At 36.1% G+C, this 22,360-nt stretch overlaps 2 protein-coding genes across 2 annotated transcripts; both read left to right on the top strand.

Annotated features, from left to right (window-relative positions):
• The first annotated feature begins 10 nt into the window (after positions 1–10).
• LOC124537596 (protein FAM91A1) lies at positions 11–15,490 on the top strand. Its single transcript, XM_047114474.1, has 19 exons — positions 11–224; positions 329–413; positions 547–654; positions 1,407–1,508; positions 1,858–2,039; positions 2,671–2,771; positions 3,127–3,304; positions 3,680–3,807; positions 5,090–5,189; positions 5,862–5,972; positions 6,048–6,134; positions 6,651–6,829; positions 7,879–8,045; positions 8,769–8,993; positions 9,736–9,882; positions 12,430–13,013; positions 13,090–13,193; positions 13,270–13,339; positions 13,424–15,490. The coding sequence occupies exons 1-19, from the start codon at positions 153–155 to the stop codon at positions 13,532–13,534; spliced, it is 2,841 nt and encodes a 946-aa protein (XP_046970430.1). The 5' UTR covers positions 11–152; the 3' UTR covers positions 13,535–15,490.
• A 430-nt stretch (positions 15,491–15,920) lies between these two features.
• On the top strand, positions 15,921–22,360 carry LOC124537595 (BAG family molecular chaperone regulator 2). The gene is made up of 4 exons (XM_047114473.1): positions 15,921–16,169; positions 18,995–19,137; positions 20,696–20,808; positions 21,351–22,360. The coding sequence occupies exons 1-4, from the start codon at positions 16,078–16,080 to the stop codon at positions 21,588–21,590; spliced, it is 588 nt and encodes a 195-aa protein (XP_046970429.1). The 5' UTR covers positions 15,921–16,077; the 3' UTR covers positions 21,591–22,360.

The following is a 22,360-nucleotide window of genomic DNA, read 5'->3' as shown; positions in this document are numbered from 1 at the left end:
TTCATGTTATTAATGAATGGCAACAAATATCTAAATAAAGCCAGATTTAGAACGAAGATGTATAAAAATTTTCTTATCAAAATATTTGCAGCAGTATGTTTTAATTGTTTCATTCGATGAAATCGTGATTAAAAGATATAATCTCCAAAATCATGGAGGATGAAATTGATGAATGTGTTAGGAAAAAGATAAATTGGTCACAGTTGCCTGGAAATATTAAAAAGGTACTTTCTCGCGCAATTGTATTACGTGTTTATTTTTGATATTATTTTTCAGTAACAACGTAAACAATTTAATATTTACCAAATTATACCTAACCTATTTTCAGTTATTCAATGAGACTCCAAAAGAATATGACAGGTATATTTTTGAATTCAGTATTAAAAATCAGCTGCGCTATAGAGGCAGCCTAGGTAAGTAGATAATTTACAATTTCACTTTCTAATTTTATTTTCTAATTTACTTTATTTTTTTAATTCTTTATGAAAAAATATCAAATATTATTTAATTACATTATAATTTTCCTGATTTTAAAACATCTTTTAGTGAGAACAGTGAAGAAGGATGAGAGAAAATATTATGAGGCGCTGGTGCAGAGCAGTATACAGAGGCTTATGCTCTACCCCTATCACTTAGCAGACATGATTGTGAAGGGTAATGTGATTGTGGTATTTGCTCCTAATTTCCCTGCGAACCTATCATAATATAATGTACTGTGTAATGCTTCCCTTTATAATATATTCCGACCACATTGGTAATGAAGACAAATAAACAAAATTTGTCATTGATTTGTTGCAATATTGTTAGAGACCTTCATTAATCTATGATATACATATTCAATTAACAAATAAATTGCTGTGTTTTCAATTATGCATGCAACAATACCCGAGCTATACCTGAATATATTTTTTTAAAGTAACAATATGTGATTATATCATAACTAAAAAATAAATAAATTGTTACTCAGTTATGATTAAGCTGAGGTAAATTGTTGTGAAGGAACAACATATAATTACTGTTATGTGGTAGTGGAGTTGCTCGTGTTTATATTTCACATTTTAGCAAAGCTTTTAGTTGATCAGATGGAATATGAAAATAAGCTCTGTTTATTATATCCCTTCTTTGATTGGAATAGTCTTTAGTTAAGTATTATAATTTTTTGAATACAATTAAATAAGGAACATTTTTATTGCATTGTTTAAAGGTGTCAAATAAAATTAAAAAAATGTTATATCATCATCAACCTCACTTAAAATATTCAAGTCTACATACCTTAAAAATTTTAAGAAATATATTATTGCAGTACTTAATGCCATATAAGTACTGAGATAAATATCCTAGTTCAGATAGGGGTGTTTTCCTAAGTTGTTTATTGGAATTAATATATATCTTTGTTTTTCTTTCAGGACTAAGAATAACTCCCTTTATATATTATATAGAAGTGGTTGCCCTGTTAATAGAGCTGGAGAAGAGTTATGACACCATGCCTAATTTTACAGCTGCTGATTGTAAGTAAAATTATATTATTAGAACATCAGTTTGTGAGTGTAATTCATAATGATTACAGATTAAACTAATTCTTATTGGTATACAATCTTTTATGTAGTGTGGCTAAGCAATATTTTAATCAATTAGTAAGTTAAAAGAAATGAGTGGTTTTTTTTTAATAACTGGGTGAATTATTTGAGAGATGTAATAAGCTTTTGTTGAATGATATGAGCATTAAAAAGTATACTTTTACGTCTTAAAATCTATAATTATCCTTGTAATTTTCTATAATTGTATTTTTAGAAATATTGTTTTTTTAGTAAAATATGAGATGATATAACTTTAGTCTCTTTGGTTTGGTTATTTCAGGTCTTCGGCTTTTGGGTGTGGGACGAAACGAGTACCTGGAACTAGTAGCTAAAGCTCGTTCTCTTGGCAGACGCGGGAGGTCGAGAGCTATTAGATGTTTATTACCCCGTGTACCTCTCAATGTACCCATGCAACCATGGTGGAGAGTGGAGCTGGGTTATGTCCTTGAAGAAGATGTTAAGGTAATTGTTGGCTTATATGCATTTACAACGCGCTTTTGAGGTTTCGTGTTCCTTTCTCAAATGCCTTTTTTTTCTATAGATTCTCTGTCATTTTTAAATTGTCTATTGAGATAATCATATAGCAAACAATTAGATAGAATTATAAATTAATTGTTTGCATTTTAACGATGAAGACTACGCGAATTCTGATTGCATTTGATTATAATCAGTCAATATTTAAAGGTGTAAAAAAGTTTTTTGTTTTTAATATATTAATATCAAAAAACATTATTCTATTATTTTTATCAAATGCTAGGACAATCCTGCCTATCTTTAAATTTATTGTAATTTAAAGTAATTGGTTTGTTTTTCATTGATTTGTTTTTTTTTAATGTATACAATAATTTAGCCGGATGTAAGATGCATCAAATAAAATTTTAAAAATGACTAAGACCATATAAAAGATATTGTAAACAGCCTAATTGAACCTAAACCTACTTGAAAAAGTGAGGAGGTCCCCAATTTTGTTTTTGACCTCATGACTTTCGTTCGTTACTCTTAACAAATACATTCTTGTTAACAATTGATTCAGTATATAATTATCTACTAATGGTTTGATTAATAGTGTTATCTTGCTCGTATGCTTTGCTAGCCTTTAGGTGAGAGCGAGAAGGCGCTAATAGACTTGCTAATCGATCAAGGGTCGCAGACCGCCGGCACGCTCGATTACTACGTTGTCAAGAAACTATACAGGTATTATTTCTGTTATATTTTAGTTTTTGACCAACACCTTTACTATTGGCTTTTATTTTGTATTGTAAGTATGAAAAAATAATTAACGAAACATTTCACTTTGCTCGTTGTTTAATATCGTTTGTTGTTATAGATGATTTTTAAGATTATTAATTTACTTTTGACTACCACTGTTAAGGCTTCTAAATATTTTTTCAAATCATATTAGAGACTGGCCCTTTAATCCTATAATATATTAATTATATTTATAGCAGCAAATATATAACATGTCACATAAATATGAAAGGATAGCATCAATTTTAAGAAATGTTATTATGTGTGTGTAAATTTATATAAAATCGTAGTATGGTTTCAGACGCGGTTTGATTTACTTAGACGTGCCTATAACGGCGGCGGACAAGGTGTCAGTCCCGCCTCTCAAAGGTTTCGTGATGAACCGCATAGCCGGGGACTACTTCGAGACGCTGCTGTACAAAGTGTTCGTGTCCATCGACGAGCACACCAGCGTCGCCGAGCTGGCTGCGGTGCTGCAGGTAAGGGCTATTCAAATGTTTTGTATCATTATTTATACACATCTAGCCAGGTTGGATGTTCTGCCTCTCTAAGACAATATTCATATCAATCGTTTGAACTGTTTGATATTGGATGTTACTACAGAGTATAAAAAATAATAATATTACCTTTTTCGAGGTAACACCGGAAAGCAGTTTTGCAATCCATTAACTTCAAATAATATATTAATATCTACTTTGAATACCTCTAAGAATTTCTGAGCAAATCTTCGCCTCGGGACCGTCACTCTGTACTCTTGACAGTATACAGACTATAGATATTATTAACAAAATATACTGCGACTGTAGTAGATATTCCGTCCCCGAGTAACGGCAGCTAATGCGGCGCGTGCGCAGGTGGAGTGCGAGCTGGTGAAGCAGGCCGTGTCGCTGTACTGCCGGCTGGGCTTCGCACGCCTGCAGCGCGCCGCGCCGCCCGCGCACGCCAGCTGGGCGCGCGCCGTCACCACGCACGCGCACCAGCCGTGAGTACCGCCCACTCGCCACAGCCGGCTGCAGCACCGCGCCGCCCGCGCACGCGCCGTCACCACGCACGCGCACCAGCCGTAAGTACCGCCCACTCGCCACAGCCGGCTGCAGCACCGCGCCGCCCGCGCACGCGCCGTCACCACGCACGCGCACCAGCCGTAAGTACCGCCCACTCGCCACAGCCGGCTGCAGCGCCGCGCCGCCCGCGCACGCGCCGTCACCACGCACGCGCACCAGCCGTAAGTACCGCCCACTCGCCACAGCCGGCTGCAGCGCCGCGCCGCCCGCGCACGCGCCGTCACCACGCACGCGCACCAGCCGTAAGTACCGCCCACTCGCCACAGCCGGCTGCAGCGCCGCGCCGCCCGCGCACGCGCCGTCACCACGCACGCGCACCAGCCGTAAGTACCGCCCACTCGCCACAGCCGGCTGCAGCGCCGCGCCGCCCGCGCACGCGCCGTCACCACGCACGCGCACCAGCCGTAAGTACCGCCCACTCGCCACAGCCGGCTGCAGCGCCGCGCCGCCCGCGCACGCGCCGTCACCACGCACGCGCACCAGCCGTAAGTACCGCCCACTCGCCACAGCCGGCTGCAGCGCCGCGCCGCCCGCGCACGCGCCGTCACCACGCACGCGCACCAGCCGTAAGTACCGCCCACTCGCCACAGCCGGCTGCAGCGCCGCGCCGCCCGCGCACGCGCCGTCACCACGCACGCGCACCAGCCGTAAGTACCGCCCACTCGCCCCAGCCGGCTGCAGCGCCGCGCCGCCCGCGCCCGCGCCGTCACCACGCACGCGCACCAGCCGTAAGTACCGCCCACTCGCCACAGCCGGCTGCAGCGCCGCGCCGCCCGCGCACGCGCCGTCACCACGCACGCGCACCAGCCGTAAGTACCGCCCACTCGCCACAGCCGGCTGCAGCGCCGCGCCGCCCGCGCACGCGCCGTCACCACGCACGCGCACCAGCCGTAAGTACCGTCTCCATAGGCTGCTTTGAATGATTTTTCCACTCGTCGCACGGTCTCGGCATAGATCCGTTCCGCTCCAACGCAGTCCGCAACTCTGCTCCGCATCGCTCTTTCTCATAGCTCTACTTTCTCGCTCTACGTCATTGCACAGCGAGCCTTACCGTAGGACTATTATTACCTTAGCCTCTGTCAAAAAAATATTTTTAATTTCGACTTTGAAATTAAATTAAGTGATGCCATTTAATTTAATTTGGATAACATCATATTCTATTGACATAAAATGTATGTAATGTTTATAATTTGTTCGCAGGTATAGACAAATAGCCCCGCTAACGTTTGGCTCTAACATAGATGAAGACCTGCAAATGGAACCCGTACTTCTCAAGGATATGCCCTCTACTTCGAAACAGGTACAGGCTGACACGAAAAAAAAAAATGTTATGAAACGACAAGTCTGGCAGTCGGTAAACATAAATAAACAATAAACATACCGTTAAACTGCCGATTAGTCAATAGCGCAATGGTTTTTAGGCAGGTAGCAGGTTCGATTCAGACCCCTTGGGCCTAGACCAAAACTCTTATTTCTTAAAAAATTTGGTTAAAAAAATATATATCTTTATGTATATAAAGTTGTTAGAAATTATGATATTATATTATATAGATAGCTGCATGAACAACAGTAGCTAAGTCATTTGTTTAAATTATTGAATGAAATTTACACACCTTTGTTATAAAATGTCTTATGTGATCAATCATGCCCGTTAAATTTGGTCTATTTGACGATCTTTATGTCAGCTGACTGTCATTTTGTTGGGTTCGATTAGCATCGAATAATTAAGGAACAAATTTATTAACATAAGAATTAACAACATTAAATGCTTAAATATATATATAAATATAAACTAAAACTAGTTACTGTATAAATCTTGACCGCGAGGAATGGTGGCAAGAATGCTAGCAGCATTTCCCCGTTGAATCGCAATTCCGATCCTCTGGGCAAAAAACGAACCAGCCCTCCTGTCACCAGTGGAGACAATGAGGCGAGGTTAATATTAATAATTTATAGTTCTATATTTTTATAGAATTCTCAGTCAGAAATGTCCGAATCGTCAACAAGCAGCAACGGTCAAAGGGTTGCCGTTCTCTTCGACTCCACATTAGCGGCGTATCTCATGATGGGAAATCTATCACCGGTTCGTATAAACATAACTTGTCTTATTTGCGAATTGAATTCAATAACTGACAGATATACTGGTTTTCTTTTTCAGGATCTTAAAAGTCATGCAGTAACACTGTTCGAAGTCGGAAAACTGTGTGACGAAAGTTTGGACAGTCTGCTAATGGAATTGGATAAGGTTCGTTTTTAATTTATAAGAAACTAATTGTCGTCCGTGGCTTCGTTCGAGAGCATTTTAGAGCGTTGTTTGTCATGTATTAGGCAAAAAAAGTAGTCCATGTCTTTCCTTGGAATTCAAGTTTACAACAACAACAACAGCCTGTAAATTCCCACTGCTGGGCTAAAGGCCTCCTCTTCCTTTGAGGAGAAGGTTTGGAACATATTCCACCACGCTGTTCCAATGCGAGTTGGTGGAATACACATGTGGTAGAATTTTTATGAAATTTGTCACATGCAGGTTTCCTTACGATGTTTTCCTTCACCGCTGAGCACGAGATGAATTATAAAGACAAATTAAGCACATGAATCAGTGGTGCTTGCCTTGGTTTGAACCCGCAATCATAAAAATCAGTTCATTGGTTTGGTAGTGAAAGAGTAACAGACAGACAGACAGTTACTTTCACATTTATAATGATAGTATAGATAATTGTTATAATTTAGATTTTTTTGTAATTAATTAAATAATTTCGTAAAGGTGGTCGGAGACCCAGAGATCGAAGGTGAAGCGAGGCGGTACTTGGCGGCTGCAGCGTGCCTACGCACAGCGCTGCGTACGCTGCGTCCTAGCTTGCGACCACTGGACCTACTCCGCTGTGAAGCGCTTCATGCGCTCGACGCTCCAGCTCGAGCACGCCTGTTGGCCACTAAATATAGGTACGCTACGAATACATTTATGACACAATATCTAATTGATTATGATTCCAAATTTTAGAACAATTCATTTCAGGCAGGACATTTTATAATAATAAATGTTAAAATTACCTTATAATAAGTACTTTTTCTAGGATAAAAATCGTATTAAACCAAAATATTTTTGATACTTCAATTTCATCCACATACAGGATGTGTATGTATTCTTTAAAAATATTTCCAATCAGTAAACAGAATACTTGAGAACTACGCTGTTATAGGATATCGACTTCAGGAAGCATACACTGTTATCGGACTAATATTGCTCGGTTGTCTTAAAAACTTTATACTTTGTGTAAAGTTGTGTATTGGAGGTAGTTTAATTCTTCGTGATAATAAAGTATTAGATTTTGACATCCCCTGTTTGCAAAATAAGATCGATAACGTTATTATAAAATATAAAAGGATTTATTTTGAAATTGTTATCATAAAGATGAATTCTTATAGTTAGTTAGTTTTATTACATTAATTACTATTCTTCACATCACATCAAGTATTTATGAATTTAACACAAGCTATTTAATAGATGATAAATTATTTATTCTTGCTTTACTTTATAATTGAGAACAACAACTATAAGTTTTATAGAAATAGTAACATTAAAAAATGTATTTTCTTACCAACATTTTTCGTGCCCGTATCATTTAAATGTATAGTAAAAAATGTGACGCATTTTCTTAGTCGTTTTTAAATGCATTTTTCCAACGGAAACTACTGGATCGATCATCGACTAGTATATAATGTGAACGAAATTATAAGATTCGCGATGCGGGCCGCGTATTGTTTTTCTACTGTTATAATAATATTGTTCGCTTGACATCCGGCCGCTACGAATTCTACCGATGCTGGTGGTTCATTTCTTTGGAATGTAAAAGTAAAAAAAAAAGTAAAGTAAAGTAACAGCCTGTACATTTCCCACTGCTGAGATAAGGCCTCCTCTTCCATTAAGGAGAGGGTTTGGAACATATTCCATGTAAAAGTACAATAGTACAACTTATATTCCACCGGCGCAGGCTGGCGGTGTCGACGGCGCCGCTGGGCCGCGAGGCGCGCGCGGGCGCGGCGGCGGGCGCGCTGCCGCACGTGGGGCCCGCGCCGCCCGAGGCCGCCTCGCCCTGGATGCGCCTCTACCTCTACCACCTCGCCGGCTACGGGCCGCCCACGCTGCTGCTCACCAAAGGTGACGCCTCGCCTCGCTCATACCCGAGCAGCTCCGATTCGAATCAAATCAAGTCAAATCAAATCAAATCAAATCAAATTAAATCAAGTCAAATCAAATCAAATCAAATCAAGTCAAATCAAATCAAATCAAATCAAAATAAACTTTATTCAAGTAGGCTTTTATAAGCACTTTTGAATCGTCATTTTACAATTAAGCGAAGCTACCACCGGTTCGGAAAGTAGATTCTACCGAGAAGAACCGGCAAGAAACTCAGTAGTTAATCTTTTTTAACATTTAAAAAATACAACGTCATGTTAATTACAACAAAGTTGTACCTATTGTACTAGAATACGACAACAACAACAACAGCCTGTAAATTCCCACTGCTGGGCTAAAAGCCTCCTCTCCCTTTGAGGAGAAGGTTTGGAACATATTCCACCACGCTGTTCCAATGCGGGTTGGTGGAATACACATGTGGCAGAATTTCTATGAAATTTGTCACATGCAGGTTTCCTCACGATGTTTTCCTTCACCGTTGAGCACGAGATGAATTATAAAGACAAATTAAGCACATGAAACAGCGGTGCTCGCCTGGGTTTGAACCCGCAATCATCGGTTAAGATGCACGCGTTCTAACCACTGGGCCATCTCGACTCATCATGTTAATTAAATACAATTATTTCAATTAATGTATCCTGCTTGGAAGTCATCGAGCTAGGATTCATGGAGGTGTACTCGCAGGCACCGTGCTGCGCGGGATCCCGCGGGCGCTGCTGGGCTTCTCGCGGCTGGCGGTGTCGTGGTGGGGCGCGGAGTCGGAGGCGGCGGCGCTGCCGGCGGCGGCGGCGCTGGCGGCGGCCAACTCGGCGCTGCGGCGCGGGCCCGTGCTGCTGCAGGCGGCCGGCGTGCGGGCCGCGCCCGTACTAGCGCACCTGTCTTTCCCGCCCTCCTCCGAAGACGTAGACGGTTAGTTTGAATGACTATATTTTTGTTTAAATGATAATTTTGACACTATATTGTTAGTACTTGACTGATGATTTTCTTATACCTACTAAGGTTGTCTTAAATTTTCGCGATTACACATTGAATGGTAGACAGTCTATGATCTATCCGTGACCACGAACGCTGTAAAGTGCTCGAAACGTCGGGATGTTAAAAAATAATTAATATACGCGATTCGAATCTGTTATAGCTAGTTTTATTACTAAGGTTTTCGTTAGTGAAACATTTTCCTGTGAACCAAAAGATTATGAGCGATTTCATATTAAGTATAATCTTATAAAATTACTCATTATTAGTAATTCCCACTTCTGATATATTTTTCCTTATATTTTGTAATATATTTATATGAACTATATTTTGAAGATTATAAAAGGTTTCTGAGATAATTTTCAAAGGCAAAACTAATGGGTTAACTAAATTTTAGAGTAAATTAAATGTAACTTTTTATTTTAATTGAGAAAACCTACAAAAAATATATAGTACGGTTCTGTAGTCTTGTAAATACGAACAATGAATTGACGCATTCAGAAATTGTGTGACAATTCGAACTAGATAATAGTCTTGTAAACAAAAATAAAAAACATGGTAAATATCCCGATATGAATAACTTTAATAATACGAAACAGGTTTCTCATTTACTTAAATGATTGAACCTGTTTTTTAATTACTGATGACGATGTAATTTACAATTGTTCGATGTCCTCAGAGCTGCAGAGCCTGTGGCGCAAGCACGCGGGTCTGCGGCGCCTGTTGCGGCGCCTGCGCCTGTGCCGCTCGGCGGGCTACGTCACGCTGGCCGACATCGGCGTGCCCGACCTGGGCTGCGCGCACCCGTCCGCCGCCGTGCAGCTCGGTGTGTACACGAATTGCCTATTTCGCATATCGATACCATATTACATTGAAATCTCATTGCAATATCTTTATATCCTTTTTAAATAACATTTTTGCTAGTCATATCGATACCAAATTATATTGAAAATCTTATTGCAATATCATAATATCCTTTTTAAATAACATTTTTGCTGGTCATATCGATACCAAATTATATTGAAAATATTATTGCAATATCTTTATATCCTTTTTAAATAACATTGATAAAATCAGTGATAATCATTGTATATGTACTAGAAGTAAGGATAAGCTTATATCGCCAAGTTTCCCAAATTATATTGAAAATATTATTGCAATATCTTTATATCCTTTTCAACCGACTTCCAAAAGGAGGAGGTTATCAATTCGTCTGTATTTTTTTTTTTTTTTTTTTTATGTTTGTTACCTCATAACTTTTCACTGGGTGGACCGATTTTGATAATTTTTTTTTTGTTTGAAAGGTAGTGCTTCCCGTGGGGTCCCATTTTTTTTTATTTTTTTTCCGATGATGGTATCCATATGAAAACGACATAAGTCTTAAATTTGCATTATGTATATGCGCGACAAATAGGTGAATAACTGAAAATCACGTTAACCAATTTTGATAATTCTTTTTTTATTATAAAATACTTCAAGGGTAATTTGGTGAAAGTTTGGTATGGTTCTGAGCACAGGATCCATAACAAAGTAACGGAACGGAAGGGAACGGAACAATTCTGAGGAGCACGTTAGCGATACTCAGTCGAATCTTTTATTTATAGGTTATTTGGATATTTGAGTCACCTTCCGTAATGTGGTTTTGTTTATGTAACTATCATAGTCGAATATTATAATCAACTAGCTACCCACCCCGGCTTCGCACGGGTGCAATACTGATACTAAATATACTACAGAATTTGTTTATTTACGACATCACATCGCAAATTTCTAAAATTATCAGTGTTTCTTTACTATATTGTTCATGTATTATATACACAAACCTTCCCCTTGAATCACACTATCTTTTAAAAAAAACCGCATCAAAATCCGTTGCGTAGATTTAAAGATAAAGAGGCAGAGAAAGCGACTTTGTTTTATACTATGTAGTGATGGAACTCCTATACGGCTCGCAGTTAGGGTGCGATATGGGGCAGAATTTCTTACAATCTTTAATCAAATTTTGTGTATGTGATGTGATGTCATATGATGTCCGAAATATAGTTGGTCTTTTTCAAAGTTTTTTTGCTGAGTTCGATTACAACTCTTTCGAGGGATACTTGTAGTTTACGCCGCGTGACGTATTAAATCCGCATTTTCGAAAGTCTATTTTTGCTTTATTCGCAAGTTTCCTTTGAAATTGTCCTCGAAGTAGTTTCTGACTCATATAAACGGAACGCTTAATCTATCCATATTAAAAAAAATTAGTTAGTCAACATCAGCTTCACTTAAAATCAAAAAATAAATAAAAATTTTAACAAAAAGAAAAACCGACTTCAAACAAAACACTATTTTAAAACAAATGAATATGCACGAAAAAGTAATAAAAATAATTGCGTATTCAACATATTTTTTAGTCTTCCTAAGTTAAATGAAATAAAAAATATTAGACTACTTAAAAGTCGATTAACGATTATATCATGTAGTTATAATTATTGTTATATTTGGAGTCGGTGTCAGCCAATAAAACCCTACAGTATATCTATCAAAAAACAATACGAGAATACTTTAACAAATATGTTTTTTACAAATTACCTTTTATACAATAATATACTGGATCAATCAAGGGGCTCGTATCGCCTCTTTCTTTTGATTGTTGGGGCAAGGGCACCGTGGCTGACACCGGCTCCAAATATACCAATAACTATAACTACATGATATAATCGTTAATCGACTTTTAAGTAGTCTAATATTTTTCATTTCATTTAACTTAGGAAGACTCTAAAAAATATGTTGAATACGCAATTATTTTTATTACTTTTTCGTGCATATTCATTTGTTTTAAAATAGTGTTTTGTTTGAAGTCGGTTTTTCTTTTTGTTAAAATTTTTATTTATTAAATAACATTGATAAAATCAGTGATAATCATTGTATATGTACTAGAAGTAAGGATAAGCTTATAAAGCCAAGTTTCCGGCTCCGCAAAGTCAATAAATCTTGCTTGGGGCAAGGTATCCATTTCTATAATAAAATTCCGCAGACCTTTTTAACTTTGGCGTCTCGTAAATTTAAATCGTTTATAAAAAATACATTGGTAAAAAAGGCGTATTATTCGATACAAGATTTTGTAGATGATAAAAAGGCATGGAATTAATACCTATTGACTTCCAGGCAGGATATATTCATTTAAATAATTGTTTTAACTAACATGACTGTATTATTTTAAATGTTGAAAAAGAGTAATTACTGAGTTTCTTGGCGGTTCTGGTCGGTAGAATCTACTTTCCGAACCGGTGGTAGCTTCACATAGTTGTTAAATGACGATTCAAAAGTGCTTGTAAAAGCCCACTTGAATAAAGTTTATTTTGATTTTTGATTTTGAACATTGTTACAGTAACACCGAGAAAGAAGAAAGACACTTGTGGGATAGCAAAGCCAGTCAGCGAAATATCGATATCCTCCAACGATTCTACGAGAGAGATGTCGGAGTACACGAAGGTTATAAGCAGCCGACTGCAGTCGCCTATAGAGTCCCATTTCGCAGTCACTCCCACCGGCGACAGCAAGACGAGCTCGCCCGCCAACGGTTTCACGAGCGCCGAGGGCGGGAAACTGCTCTGCGAGGAACTGGATAACTTGAACATCGAAACGCATCAAAGCAAAGAATCTATAGCGAGCAGTGACGATTTCGTCCCCATACATTCCTCGACCAGTATTGATGACTTTAAGGAGAAACATTCCAGCGAGAATTCCAGAAGCAATGAGTCTATTTTAGATGACTTAATTCCAATCCAATCGCCCGCTGACGTAAGAGATAACGCCCACAAACCGGAGCAGTTGAATGACCTGTTCAGTCCCGTGGAAGAATCCATATCGATGTTCACACAGTTGTCGGATAAACTGACGGAGATCACCGAAGGCGACAGCGGTGTTGACACGGCGCATAATTATTCCGACGATGAGACGTGCAAACCTGAAGTGCGTGTTATTTTATTGTAATATTTATGGCTGAAATAGTATAATATAAGATTTAATAATTTCTTCTCTTTTCCAGAAATGGACAATTTTAGATCTTCAATTTGGCATTCCACTGTTCGACGAAGCCCTTTGTGAAAAAGTGTGTCACAGTATTGTTGAAAAGATAGCAAAACCTGAATTGTACGTTAATTTTTACATTGTTAAACCTTTTTGCGTGTGAATTTGACTAGAATTTAATTCTAAAATTAATTTTCAGGTTAGACAAAGTAAAAGAAGACAACGAGTTTATAAGATCAGATGTGTTAAAGTTTGTGTCACAGTGTCAGGTAAGATAATAATCATAACTGTTTGGAATTTTTATGGAAGGATGTACATATTATAAAATTAAATGAATTTATCAACCATTTCAGTATTATCCAGGAGAAGATATGGGAATAGTCAAACGTGGCACTTTAGTTCCCTTACCGAGGAAATGTCTGGTGTTCGAAAATGGGAGGATAAGTGAATGGAATGGAAAGTGATTTCATCGCGGTAATACCCTTACTATAACATGTGGCTTTTATATAAATTATTTGACATTATGAAGAAATTTGAGGCAATTGTAGTTAAGGTATGTCGTATTAATTATGTGGCATTTCACAAGTGTTACTGTTCCATTAGAAATTTTAAGATTGAAGATAATGCGTCCAAAAAAAATATTCACTCTTCTGAAAACCATTCCACCATTGTTCAATACATTATAAATAAATATAATATATTTATGTCATGACTACTTAAGTACCATATACTTATATTCTTACTTAACCTTATTATGAAACTGCGGTAACATAAAGACCATAAAGGCGTATTACAACACTATCGTAAACTTATTCTAAATAGAAAATGTCAAGCCCATTACACAATGAAAAAATTAGGTACAATTGTTAAGGAATAAAGAAAAAGAAATAAGGAATAGCGGAATCCAGCGATGGTAGCACCTTGATCAACATCAATTCATAATTCAAAAATAAGGAATAAAAAATAAGAATAAAATTTCCGTCGCGGTGGGAATTTATTTCTTATTTCTTATAGCCAGCCAATCGCAGAGCATTTTTTTTACGAAGTGTCGTAAAACTAACAACAGCACGTAACTAGTAGCAGGTATTCACCCGCTGTGATTGGTTGAATATTGTAGCCTATTGTGTTTTGGTTGCTGTGCTATTTTTTATCCCTTATTCCTTATCTATTAAACCTTATTTTTTTCATTGTGTAATGGGCTTAACTTGAGTTGACACAACATTTTGATGTGAAAATATTTAATTGTGACTGTTTCGAGATTGATGATGACCAACTTTAGGTGGTTATTGGGTCTTTAATCAATAGCAATGTTTCAACAAGTACTTAGAAAAGCAGACTAAAAATACCAAGAAACAAAATCATAGTTTTTAAATTTTAATTTTGTGACTACTGTATTTCTGAACCCATGATTATTCTAATCATTGGTTCGGAAATCATACCAAGGCTTACAGATTGAACTGACGCCATTTGAATATCTTATGGTCACTTTAAAAAGGTTTCGAGACCAGTGAAAGATTATAGACGACAATTTTTGTATACAGTAACTTAACCTTATTTGATATATTAGTGAATCAATATATATTTATATTCATAAAAGTGAATGTATTAAGTCTAATGTATTATAAATGTACCTTAATATTTGTATTGAAGAATCTTCGAATGCGCTATTATGAAATATAAAAACATAATATATATTTTCACTAATATAATATAATTTGTTATAAATGTAATGTCAACATTTTTAGATTACTAACGAGATTGTTAAACATTATCTAAATCAATTCTTCAGTAATAGACAATTTTAAATGTAATATAATAACTAAACTTTCCATTGTATTATGTAGTATAATAAATGTGTTACGATGTTAAAAAACCAGTATGAACCTGCAATATTTAATGAATGTAATAATTACAATAATTAAGAAAAATAATTTATTTAAATGTGATAAAAGTATAGATTATTAGATATTATTATTGTTAGATTACTAAATATTTTATTTATTTATCCATAGATAGAACAGAGTTTTCTTTTTTTGAATTCACCAATCATGTTTAGCTGATTTTGCTACCGTCCATGTGTTATTGCAATAAACCTTTTTTTTTGGAATATTATTTTTCGTCAAATTATAGAGTATATAAGAATAGTAGTTATTTTTGTAAACTTTACTCACTATGTCATATTATTAGGTGTTGTAAATAAAACTCTGTACTATCCATTTTACACATGTGTTGTATTTAATAGGAGATTCACTTAGTTTCTCAATAAAGTTTACCTTTGTTAATTTGGATTAGTATATTACCATTTTTTTTTAAATAGGTTAATATTATATCATATAGTTGCCATCTTAATATAACCACCTCTTTATTATTTCATAAAAAGCTTTGTATAAGAGAGTAAAATAAAAATGTAAAGTATATTATTACATAGTTTTATTTTAATAATAACAATCTACATTTAAGATACATGTTTATAGTAAATTCTATTATTTTAAATTTAAATCGAATAGAGTTATTTTTTATTTTTATTATTTTTAATACCTAACTAGACAGGACCTGAATCTCTCCTAAATATTTCAACAATATTTGCATGAAGGACGTACGTTTTGTAAACTTTATAATTTGTATTAGAAAATCATTTTTTTTAAATATTCACAAGTTTTACTCTGAATATTTTGAATTGAAATTATTATTTTATTTTGCAATCTAACACTTAGTTCACCTATGTTTATTTTGTATAAAGTAAAATTAAATGAATATTTTGAATTAATATTACGACGATGAAAAATAAAAATTTAAACGATAGCTTAAGCATGGTAAGACACGAATTCTGACATTGACTTTTGACAATCGCTGACATTACTTACTCACAATTTACATTTTCCTTCATTGTGTTCCATTCGATTTGCAAAAAATAATAGTTTTCCAAGAAAAAACACTTTATTGTTTAAATTATATTGAACAATAGCTGTTAAACCTGGCTACATCTGAAGCAGATCTTGCCCATACAATGGAAGTAGACGTGTATTCCATTGCCGAAGGATCGCGGTTACCACTTATTGATGAAACTACGGCTCTTGGAACACAAGCACCAAAAGACAGGTAAATCTTGTGATATTCATTAAAAAAAATTGAGGCACGTTCTAATATTTGAACCTATTATAAAATGTTACGTCTTAACGATTTCGTAGGTAGGGAAACCAAATAAGGTAAACTAGATCTGTAATTATAAAAATAAAATGTATATCACCCACGCTACTACCAAAAGCAGTTCGTGTTTAGTTCACATAAAAAAATTGCTAACACGCAATTTCAGCTTTCAAATAGTTGGTGATTATTATGTTTGAAAAATAAGGCAATGTAGGGTGTTATAATGTTATGCCTTTATTATAATTTAACATATATTTCTAATTCAAATGCTACTATAATATTAGTTAATTGCAATTAGTTTCTTTTGTAATTACACCATCATTTTTATTCTGATCCTCCATAATTAAGTTTGTGTTAACATTAAATTTATGGCCTGGAGTTAGTAGAGCCAAAATCAATAATCCTTATGTTTAATGATCAGAATAGTAGCAATGAACAGATGTTAGTTGTCATATGCCTTTTTTATATATGCCTTTAATGCCATAGGCCTTTTGTTGAATAATTTTGTTGTTTTTAGTAATTTTAAGCATTTGATGCCTATATAATTTTCATTTTATAAATAATTTGATTTAGAAAAGTATGGTTAACACTTCTTAAAAATGTACTTACATCTTTCTAGAATCAAGGTATAGAAATCAATTCAGTATAGTAAAGTTACATTTGACACAATCATGTAAAAGCATTTGTATATTAATAATGTACCGATGGATTAATTTAATAAACACATTCCATTGTATTTAAATTAATATTGAATATCGCAGATATTTAGGGAATTGCATACCTCGCTATAATCATTACAAGCTGTTAAGGCCATAATAGTGTGCAAACAATTAATGATTCATAATAATTTACATTCTTATTGTTCTTTGTGAGAGTTACACATTTTTTGCTACAGACTATAAAATAACTGACACATTATTCACTTTTATAAAAAAACATGTCTACTTCATTTATTATTTTTAAATGTAGCAACATAAGATATCTAGGAATTTTAATAACTCTATTAATTCTAATAAACTAATTATATTAATATTTGTAATTATGCCAAAATTTTGCTTAAACATTCATATATTTACATACCTTTCTTCATTTATATGTAAGTTACGAGTGTTTCGATTTTTACTTACAAATTAAGCAAATGTATGTGTTAATATCTAATGGGTTAAGTGAGAATGACAAGAACAGGTGCACATTAACAATTACAAATATGGTCTTGAAAAATATTGTTTCACAAAGTGATCAAAACAACAATGATATTGTATATTGAATATTTTCAGAGTTGTATGTCATTTAACATTAAAATGTGGCCTTAAAGAAACTAAACTAAATGCACTCTGAGTCATGGCAATGAAATAGACTAGTTTTGTAAGCTTTTGATTCTATTTTGTTATTAAACTATTTTACAAAGTCCAGAAACATTGGCCCGAGTACAAGAATTCCATAATTAACTTTGGTCTCGTTGCTCAGGTATTTGTCAACTATCAACATAGTACCTCATATTGCTCATATATGTATATATTGATTGCCTGATGGTCTCTTGACTTTTTCATAAAGCTGCATTTCAATGTCAAAGGTTGAAATTCTGTATCTGGCCGCAAAAGCTAGCTCTTTCTAGTTGTTTAGAGGTTGGCTGTTACCACTCTCGTGCCTCGGAAAGTAGATAAAGCTGTTGATTCTTTTTGGAACTTTCTCCAATATTATTGGAATGCCGTCAAATGCCGCCGCTCGTCTATGCTTTTACAATAACCCTGACAATACCTCCAAAAGAACATCCTTAAAGCTCATGTATTTTTTGAGTTTAAAAAGCTATTTATAATTAATTGATTCTTAAATATTTTACACTAAATAGCTATACTTTTGGTATGAATTTAGTAGTTAGTTTTAGTACTCGTTTAAGATATTATACTCGGGTTTTAACCGCGAACATACCATTTCAGCCTGTGACAAACTGAAAAACGTATGATTGCGGTTAAAACCGGAATAAAATTAATGATAGTATTTGCCGCAAAAGTTTATGATACAGCCATATATTTGAGTAATAATTTTAGTTAAGTGTATTAATATTAAGTGGCATTTAGCGAGGACAAAGAAGTCGCAGATAATTTAATGAAACTAGATGAATGACAGTTGATACTGCGTATGTTTTGGGAGATAAGATTAAGAGTACAATATGTACAATTGCTTGTATTATTTGATGTACAACTAACTGCATCAATGTCACTGATATAGGTAGGTATGTACTATATTCGTTTGTATCTTTGAACTTAATATTGATTATTTTGCCTCTTTAAAACAATCATTCTTGATGATTGATGGTACCATCATCTCATCACATATTATACCGACATACAGCAATATTGTAGCGTTGTGTGCTCCGACTTAAAAGGTGAGTGAGCCAGTGTAACAACGCTCATAAGGAAAATAGTTCCAGAGACATTAGTTTCTAAGGCTGATGACGCGCTGTAAGGATTGGTCACTTTAGTTCGTGTCCGCTTACGATAGAATAAAGAAAATCTTCGCCGTGCGACAATATGATGACGATTATTGAAAATGTCGGAAAAATACCTTCCAGTCTTTATTACTGGCGTGCGCCGCGTAATCCAATAGTTATATGTATTACGGTGAAAGGGTTTTTAGGCGTTTACGAGTTTTTGACCATTCATTTAACAACTATAATTATTAAATATAAAGCTATATTAACAATTCCAAGGAATCAATAGTTACTTTTTTCTTTGTTAATTATTTTGTATACTAATAAAGTTTCGATCACGCACCAGATTGATAGCTGTGTTGGACCAAGTCGAGATGCGTGTGGAGCGGTTGCGGCGTGACACGGTTCGCATCGAGGAGGAGAGGGATTCCCTGCTGTCAACTCTCGACAGCGTCAAGCATTCTGAACTCTTAGCTGACATTTCTGACTGTAATTATACCTTACAATCTCTATATAATTATTAAGGATTCTGTTAAAGTAAAAAAGTAATGTAACAGCCTGTAAATTTCCCACTGCTGGGATAAGGCCTCCTCTTCCATTAAGGAGAGGATTTGTAACATATTCCACCACGCTGTTCCAATGCGGGTTGATGGATTATACATGTTGCAGAATTTCGATGAAATCAGACACATGCAGGTTTCCTCACGATGTTTTCCTGCACCGCCGAGCACGAGATGAATTATAAATACAAATTAAGCACATATATATAGTGGTGCTTGCCTGGGTTTGAACCCGCAATCATCGGTTAAGATACACGCGTTCTAACCACTGGCCCATCTCAACTCTGTGGATTCTATTACCTGCTCCTAATTTTACCTTCTGATGAAGTAAAGCGTAGCGCTTGTGTTTTCAGTGGATACGATGATAGTTTAATCCTCGTAATGTGGAAGTCACAGGCTCCTGAGATTAAGTTTGTGACTTCCACATCACTAGGCTGACCCAACGACATTGAGCTCTTGAAACTTTCATTAAATATAAATAAATAATATTTATTATTATTATAAATATGAGATAACATCACATACATTACTCTGATCCCAATGTAAGTAGCTCAAGCACTTGTGTTATGGAAATCAGAAGTAACGACGGTACCACAAACACCCAGACCCAAGACAACATAGAAAACTAATGGTAATCTACATCGACTCGGCCGGGAATCGAACCCGGGACCTCAGAGTGGCGTACCCATGAAAACCGGTGTACACACCACTCGACCATGGAGGTCGTCAAATATAAATTTCTATTTTAAAAACAATCGACAAGTAATAATTTAAAAGAACTTTATTAACCTAATTGGATCAATATAAGAATACTTACATAGTTATAAATACCTAGATAATCTCTGAAGTACACGATTTCAAATATTACTAATAAATAATCGACAAGGTACATAGTTTACTACTGAATTCATATATTATTTATCCATATTTTAATTAACTAAAATATATTTGCATGACGTTGATGGTGTGACAGTTTCCACAAAATCGCATTGGAACAGCCTGTTGGAATATATTCCAAACTTTTTCCTCTAAGAGAGAGAGCCCAGCAGTTTGAAATTTACAGTTGTTGATAGTGTGAATTGCATTTATATATTTTATACTATACTATTTAAAGGATGGTTCATTCAGTGCAATTATACATACTTTGTATATATACTTGGTGGTAGGGCTTTGTGCAAGCCCGTCTGGGTAGGTACCACCCACTCATCAGTTATTCTACCGCCAAACAACAGTACTCAGTATTGTTGTGTTCCGGTTTGAAGGGTGAGTGAGCCAGTGTAACTACAGGCACAAGGGACATAATATCTTAGTTCCCAATGTTGGTGGTGCATTGACGATTTAAGGAATAGTTAACATTTCTTACAGCGTCATTGTCTATGGGTAATGGTGATCACTTACCATCAGGTGGCCCATATGCTCGTCCGTCAACCTATTATAAAAAAAATACGTGGAGATGTTCTTTAATCTAATTAATGAGTTTCGTGCAGGTGACCAAGACGACATAAAGCGTTATGCGGAGCGAATCCTGGCGCGCGCCATGACGGTGGAGGTGGCCGTGCGCACCGACCGCGACCCGCAGCAGGAGGAGGCTTTGCACCAGGTACCCTACCACACATACACTGCGATACCGTCCCGTGAATCACTTCCAACACAACAACAACAACAACAGCCTGTAAATTCCCACTGCTGGGCTAAAGGCCTCCTCTCCCTTTAAGGAGAAGGTTTGGAATATATTCCAACACGCTGTTCCAATGCGGGTTTGTGGAATACTCATGTGGCAGAATTTCTATGAAATTTGTCACATGCAGGTTTCCTCACGATGTTTTCCTTCACCGCTGAGCACGAGATGAATTATAAAGACAAATTAAGCACATGAAACAGCGGTGCTTGCCTGGGTTTGAACCCGCAATCATCGGTTAAGATGCACGCGTTCTAACCACTGGGCCATCTCGCTCCAACGTTTCTCACGTCCTTGAAATGTTGTAGAACTTTTAGAGAATGATGTTGGTTTATTTGTGTTATAAAGTTTACGAACCGGATTACTAAATAAATACATATCATATTGCATATTTTATTATGGCTAATGTTTTTTCGTAAGATTATCGTATGACTATTAAAATATACTCTTTTTTATAATTCCAGGTGAACATGTTCATAGATCAACTAGTAATGTCCGTGCACGAGGATACTGTGGTCGCTCACACTCGCTGCCAGACCTACATGAACGCTTGCACTTCCCAACCCGACCCCTGCAGTGGAACCGATAGAAACTTCGAGACCGCTATACTCGGCTGCACGCTCGATGACCAGAAACGGATTAAGAAACGCCTCCAGGGTCTTCTGGAATACTTCGCAAAGCTCAACGTCACGTCGTACTCGTGAGTGAAGGATGATTTCGAAAGTCTTCACATATGAGTGTTAGTTTTATTGCCAGCTTCATTTCAATCGTGGACTGGTGTGGATGTGCCTTTAAATTTTTAATCTGTGAATTTTCTTACACACTGTCAGAAAAATGTTCTTTACACCAAGATTCAATGACCTACACAGTCTCTTATATTATTGAAATAATTGCATTTATTTTTTCAATTATTGGAAGTATAGATACTTTTACAATAATGAAAGTAGATAATCTCATACCTACATGTTGTTATTTGAATGTTTAACCCAGTGTTGCATCGATTTTCGATACTACGCACAATGGACTGCTACTAATTATAGTTATTACAGTTTTAAGTCTAGCCAGTATTACATGAAGAGAGAAAACATCTTTTAATACTTTGTAATATGGTTCATAACACTAATACCTCACTATTCCATATTATTAAAAAGAAAAATTAATAATCTTTAAAATTAGGGCATATCCACATTAACGCCTTTCACTAGCAGCGATAAAATCACAAGCTTGTTTAATAAACGATTTCGCAAATCTAATAGACTTACTTGGTAATGTACCTCCGTTCGATGTTGTAGATTGAAGTTACATGCTTTATTGATGTAAATTTTATCAAACACAACCTAAAGCTATATAATGCGTCAAATGACATTTCTATGTACACAATATTTGATGTTCTATGGTTTATGGTAGAAATGCATAATGCATACGTTTTTGTTTCTTTACATTACTATGTATAACATAAATTTGTTGAAGCAAA

This window comes from Vanessa cardui, chromosome 18 (assembly GCF_905220365.1).
Source record: "Vanessa cardui chromosome 18, ilVanCard2.1, whole genome shotgun sequence".
In the NCBI taxonomy this organism is placed as follows: domain Eukaryota; kingdom Metazoa; phylum Arthropoda; class Insecta; order Lepidoptera; family Nymphalidae; genus Vanessa; species Vanessa cardui.
This window is presented reverse-complemented; position numbering and strand designations above follow the sequence as displayed.

Bases quoted from the DNA above. Each gene is read 5' to 3' on its own strand.
- LOC124537596 (XM_047114474.1), top strand. From the start codon at position 153: ATGGAGGATGAAATTGATGAATGTGTTAGGAAAAAGATAAATTGGTCA. The intron at 6,830-7,878 runs GTACGCTACGAA...CCACCGGCGCAG, and splicing joins CTGTTGGCCACTAAATATAG to GCTGGCGGTGTCGACGGCGC. The intron at 13,014-13,089 runs GTGCGTGTTATT...TCTCTTTTCCAG, and splicing joins ATGAGACGTGCAAACCTGAA to AAATGGACAATTTTAGATCT.
- LOC124537595 (XM_047114473.1), top strand. From the start codon at position 16,078: ATGGAAGTAGACGTGTATTCCATTGCCGAAGGATCGCGGTTACCACTT. The intron at 16,170-18,994 runs GTAAATCTTGTG...ATCACGCACCAG, and splicing joins ACACAAGCACCAAAAGACAG to ATTGATAGCTGTGTTGGACC. The intron at 20,809-21,350 runs GTACCCTACCAC...TTATAATTCCAG, and splicing joins AGGAGGAGGCTTTGCACCAG to GTGAACATGTTCATAGATCA.